This window comes from Pan paniscus, chromosome 19, assembly GCF_029289425.2.
Source record: "Pan paniscus chromosome 19, NHGRI_mPanPan1-v2.0_pri, whole genome shotgun sequence".
In the NCBI taxonomy this organism is placed as follows: domain Eukaryota; kingdom Metazoa; phylum Chordata; class Mammalia; order Primates; family Hominidae; genus Pan; species Pan paniscus.
The window spans coordinates 58519171-58525170 of NC_073268.2; the positions used below are offsets into that span (position 1 = coordinate 58519171).

The 6000-nt window shown below is 46.3% G+C and overlaps 1 protein-coding gene across 2 annotated transcripts in view; it reads left to right on the forward strand.

Moving 5' to 3' along the window:
- Nucleotides 1–4727, forward strand: part of PMP22 (peripheral myelin protein 22) — a 35685-nt gene extending 30958 nt beyond the window's left edge. For both annotated transcript variants that reach the window (XM_003805543.6, XM_003805542.5), the window contains exon 5: nucleotides 3426–4727. In XM_003805543.6, the coding sequence (XP_003805591.1) occupies nucleotides 3426–3589 (164 nt within the window). In that variant the 3' untranslated portion in view covers nucleotides 3590–4727. The remainder of the gene's footprint in view (nucleotides 1–3425) is intronic.
- Nucleotides 4728–6000: the final 1273 nt, after the last annotated feature.

Here is a 6000-nt window from a genome sequence, read left to right on the forward strand (position 1 = left end):
TGAAGGGGGAGGGAGAAAAAGGCACCCACTCATTAACCCAACATCATAGCTGCACCTTCCAGTGACCACCCTAGTGGTCTCACTGACATCCCTTTCCAGCCAACTTCTCTCTGACTTCTGCCGCAGGCTCTCAAATGAAAGTGCTTTTGCTGAGGTTACCAAAGTACACTTTGAAGTCTTTAATTTGTTGGATCACTCTGCTCCTTTCAATACTGTTAGCTACTCACTCTTTGAAGCTCTATTCCCCTGGCTTCTGAGACATCGCCGTGTTCCCACTTGCCTGAGTGAACACACCAGGCGGTCATGCTGGCCTCTCCTCTCTCCCTCACCCCACAGCCAGCCTTCTACTGAGTACTGCATTTGGGTAGCATCCTCCGTAGGCATTACGCCCATTTCTTTGTCTTGACTCACTAACCCCAGTGCAGCTATGCAAAGGCCTCCTCATGCACCTTCCAGCTACCTGCCTTGTCCCTGCCCCTGAATCCATTTTCTGCACCGTGGCCAGAGTGATCATTCTAAAATGTGCGTCTGATCATGTTTCTCCTCTGCTGAAGTTTCCTCAGAGGCTTCTCATCACAGCTTCCTTAACATGTCATGTAGGGCCCTCTCTTTCCTGACCCTTAGTGAGCTAATCAGCCTATTATATGAGAGTCCATGTGGCTTCTCCAGTTCTCCAGTTTGGACTCAGCGCCCGTCTATGCTCTTGGGGCATCTGGTGCATTTCCTTCCCTCTCTCGAAATTCCATCGAACTATATTGAAATTATATGCAAATGTCTGTCTTCTAGACACACAGTCCTTAAGGTAGGAGCCATGTCTCACTTATCTTGGTACATCTAGAACAGCAGCTAGAACAGTGCCCGCATGCAGTAGGCACTCATTAAGTGTTCACTGAACCAAAGGGAATGGAGATGAGAAGGATGTACTGGGAATTCCCTCAACTACTTCCTTTGACCTTGGCCCCTTGGGTGCTTCCTTCCAGAGGCTCTGGGCTCTAATCACTCTCATGGGGTTGCAGTCACTGTTAAAGGAGCTTAAGACTTTCTCTTCAAAAAGGCTTTAGGCAGAACTTGCAGGAAGTTGTTGCAGACCTACCCATCCTGAGACAGGGAGAAACTGTTGTAAGTTGAATGCTCAGCACATTTGTATTGTCTGGACAGGGTCAGTGTCCTTCTGCTTAAAGATGACCTATGCTCCCAGACTCAGGCCCCTCCCAGGGAGTCCCGGTCATTGCCAAAGAGCAGAACATCTGCCTGTGCCTCAGGGCCTCACTTACCCTTGCCACAGGGACCTGGTGATACATCTCCACCTACTGGTTGCTGAGAAAGTGAGTCACAGTCCACTTACTAGGGGTATTTGGCTTTTGGAGATGACTACTGGATGACATTAACTGTCTTGGGTTGCAGACAGAGGGAACCCAGCCAAAGAATCATCTTTTTCTCTATTTCAGGGTACATCTATTGCTTTACATGCAGACAATCTTGTAATAATATATTCCCTAAAACATCAATCTCATGACAACAATCATATAAAGTGTGTATCCTCTCTTTGGCTTTGTAGGTATCTAAGTTTACTGCTTATCACGGTTAAGCTTAGAGTCATTCACTTCTGAGATTCTACTAAGATGAAAGTCATACACATTAAGCTGTGTAGTTAGTCACTGCACTTCTCTGTACTGCCTCTTTCTGTCCCTCTTGTTCAAGGATGGAATCTGGTATCTCCTCTTAGCCAGTGAAATCGGGGAGTAGCTGGTCCACTCAGCTCCTGAGGCATTTCTCATGCCAGATCTGGTTAGACAGCCCATTTGGGAGCCCTGCCTGCATGATGATAAGTGTTGTCCTGCCCTGCTAGCACTCTGTTAACACCTTTCTCTCTGCCAAGGTCATGTTTCCTTTTTTATAGCCCTGCCTTCATTAGATAAGTCAGACAGAGCCCAAGAGACAACTTCAGTATTTCTTAAAGACAGGAGTTAGCACTTTGGAGAGGCAAGCCGTGGAAGAGAGGGGCAAGATAATTAAGGATCCTGGACCTCAAGGCAAATAAAGTGTGTCCCCAGCAGATCAAAACTGCTGTTTTCTGCAATCAACAATTAACCCGCAATGATTTCGCTCCTGACATGGCCATCTTTGCTGTCTTCTGAACTTCCTGTAGGTGGCAGGTCCTGGATGCTGTCCCATTTTGGTTCCAAGACTATTGTGTGGCTCTCTTGACAGGGGCCAGTCAAGTGGCAGTTTTCTCCTCTGAGTTGCAGGAGGACAGGCTTAACAGGGTGGTTCATGTGGCATATTCCCACTTCTGCACTGTCTTCAAACAAAGTTGCAGTGTCCAGTAAAACAGCAGCCCAAATAGCAGTGAGGTTAGATGTAGGTGGCCGGGCGGGGCGGGGCGCGGGTGCATTGGGAACTCTGGAACCGCATGAATCCCACACGGCATACTGGATTTATAATAGAGTCACTCAGAGCTTCTCAAAGACCCTGTTTTCAGGGAGGAAACAGACCAGGCTTTGTGCAGCTCCAGGCTGGGGTGCTGACATCACTGGACCCCTCCTTGTGGGGGGACGCTGACTGTCACGTGAGCTGGGGCCATCAGTTTGAGTGTGGCTGCTCCACAGGGCCCAAGATGGAGGCTTTTCTTCTCTTTCCAACACTGAAGGGCTGCATTGGTGGGCCAGGGAGGGTGGCCTGACCCACCTGCATATCCAATGCCCTTTAGCCTTCTTTGGGCTTCAAATGCAACCTTGGGGCACCCAGGGAAATGGAGCTTGCCTTTGATCATCTTCCCCCTCTGCAGCGTGGCTTCCCAGTCATACTGTCTGCTGCATCCTTATTTCTTCCTCACTTTCTTTTTCCCTCTCCACACATTTCTTTGTCTGTTTGGCAGTGCCCATAGGCATTGCTTGCTTCACCTGGTATGTGGCAACTCTGTTAGGGGGACCATAGGCCCCTGTGGTCTGCATGGAGCTTAATCCTTTTACCATGGCGTGACTCCGATAATGGTAAAATGTCACTTCACTTCCATTGGCTTTAGGTAATGCCACCACTCACTTGTAGAGTGGCATATAGATTTCCAGGGGTTTCCATACCCAACCACCCTTGGAAAGAGACAGGTAGGTTTTTCTTGCAGCCTGAATGCCTGCTGGCCATGTAGTGTGGCCTGGGAATTGGTGACAGTGAAAGAAAGAGAAATAGGGCAGAAAATGTAAAGAAAACCCTCAGGTATTAAGGCCTAGGTGGCCAAGATTGGAAGTAGAGAGCAAGTCGTTTTCCTTGTTCCCATATTTTTATGCTACTTCCTTTCAATTCTGGACCTGGAAGCAGATTTCCTTCCAGAGGTAGAAACCCAGCAATTGTCAGCATCCGGGGTGGCGGAGAGGGGGCCGCTCTGCCATGGACTCTCTGTCACCAAGCTTGTCCCTCTCCTTCCCCAGGTCTGTGCGTGATGAGTGCTGCGGCCATCTACACGGTGAGGCACCCGGAGTGGCATCTCAACTCGGATTACTCCTACGGTTTCGCCTACATCCTGGCCTGGGTGGCCTTCCCCCTGGCCCTTCTCAGCGGTGTCATCTATGTGATCTTGCGGAAACGCGAATGAGGCGCCCAGACGGTCTGTCTGAGGCTCTGAGCGTACATAGGGAAGGGAGGAAGGGAAACCAGAAAGCAGAAAAAGAAAAAAGAGCTAGCCCAAAATCCCAAACTCAAACCAAACCAAACAGAAAGCAGTGGAGGTGGGGGTTGCTGTTGATTGAAGATGTATATAATATCTCCGGTTTATAAAACCTATTTATAACACTTTTTACATATATGTACATAGTATTGTTTGCTTTTTATGTTGACCATCAGCCTCGTGTTGAGCCTTAAAGAAGTAGCTAAGGAACTTTACATCCTAACAGTATAATCCAGCTCAGTATTTTTGTTTTGTTTTTTGTTTGTTTGTTTTGTTTTACCCAGAAATAAGATAACTCCATCTTGCCCCTTCCCTTTCATCTGAAAGAAGATACCTCCCTCCCAGTCCACCTCATTTAGAAAACCAAAGTGTGGGTAGAAACCCCAAATGTCCAAAAGCCCTTTTCTGGTGGGTGACCCAGTGCATCCAACAGAAACAGCCGCTGCCCGAACCTCTGTGTGAAGCTTTACGCGCACACGGACAAAATGCCCAAACTGGAGCCCTCGCAAAAACACGGCTTGTGGCATTGGCATACTTGCCCTTACAGGTGGAGTATCTTCGTCACACATCTAAATGAGAAATCAGTGACAACAAATCTTTGAAATGGTGCTATGGATTTACCATTCCTTATTATCACTAATCATCTAAACGACTCACTGGAAATCCAATTAACAATTTTACAACATAAGATAGAATGGAGACCTGAATAATTCTGTGTAATATAAATGGTTTATAACTGCTTTTGTACCTAGCTAGGCTGCTATTATTACTATAATGAGTAAATCATAAAGCCTTCATCACTCCCACATTTTTCTTACGGTCGGAGCATGAGAACAAGTGTCTAGACTCCTTGGGACCGTGAGTTCCTAGAGCTTGGCTGGGTCTAGGCTGTTCTGTGCCTCCAAGGACTGTCTGGCGATGACTTGTATTGGCCACCAACTGTAGATGTATATATGGTGCCCTTCTGATGCTAAGACTCCAGACCTTTTGTTTTTGCTTTGCATTTTCTGATTTTATACCAACTGTGTGGACTAAGATGCATTAAAATAAACATCAGAGTAACTCACTGGTCTCTCTTGAGTTTTTGTGGGAACTTGGGTGTGGGTACAAGGTGCCTGTTGGAGCAGGATGAAGAGCTTCAGTGGGAAGCAAAGTTGAGCTGGAGATTTGGGTTACAGGATGGTGCTAAGGCACCAAAATCATAGCTGTTTTACAAGCTACAGGGAGCACATGATGCCTTCATGATGTCTGTGCAAACGTTTGCTAATTGGAGACAGTTGGGAATTGCAGCTGAAATGGAAGCTGTAAATGGACTGGAAGGCACTTGAGTATTCATTTAGTTCAACCCTCTCTGGTGCTCTGTTGTTTGATGACCCACATGGAAAACATGGAGGCATGTCATGAGCTGCCCTGATATACTGGGAATGTTGGCAGAAGCATCTCAGATCCCTCACCTTGAGGTATGATATGGTGAAAGGTCTGAATGATGGTGATTTGAGGCCACACTTGCAGATAAAACATTGGTTGGTACCAACTAAGCTCCTAATGCCATCCTGAAGGAGAGAAAAGGCTACCATTGTCACCCAGCTCAGGGTTTCTGAGTTGTGTCTCATGCGTCCATATTTTTACCCGTAGACCTTTTGTTGTGTGTCTGCAAAATAACAAGCAAATGATGTGGTTGATAGTCCTTAATATTTATTGTGCAACTATTTTGAATTGGGTACCAAAGATAAAGAAGGAATGACATATATCTTAACATCGAAAGGTCACATTTTAGTGAGAGGTACAAGTAAACAAGTGACTATATTATAATAGGGTTAAGAGCATAGAAATAAGAGCCTGGGTTTGAGCCTGTCCTTTGCTGCTTACCAGCCATAGGAGCCTGAAAAGGTTACGTAAACACTAAGATTCAGTTTTCTCATCTATAAAACGGGGATGCCAATACCAAGGGTATAGGGCTGAGGGGATTTAAAGGAAGTTATATGGATAAAGTGTTCAGCATAGTGACTAGTACCTAGAAAGACTCTATAGATTAGAGTGGTTATCACATATGTTACAACAGAGGTATATTTGAAAGAGCATGTAGGAGAGACATTGACTGTTATGCAGGATTCTCAGTATCAGTCTGCACACTGGAATCTCCCATGCAGGAATTCCCATTAGAGATTTGGATTCCCTGTTTCCATGATGGGACCCACCCATCATGGTTTAAAGAACACTTCTGGTGATTACAGCATGCAACTGGGGATGACACCTCTGCAGGAGGTCTCATACTTCAACATGCTAGTGAATCACCTGGGAATCCGATAGCATGCAGATTCTGAAACTTTAGGCCCAGG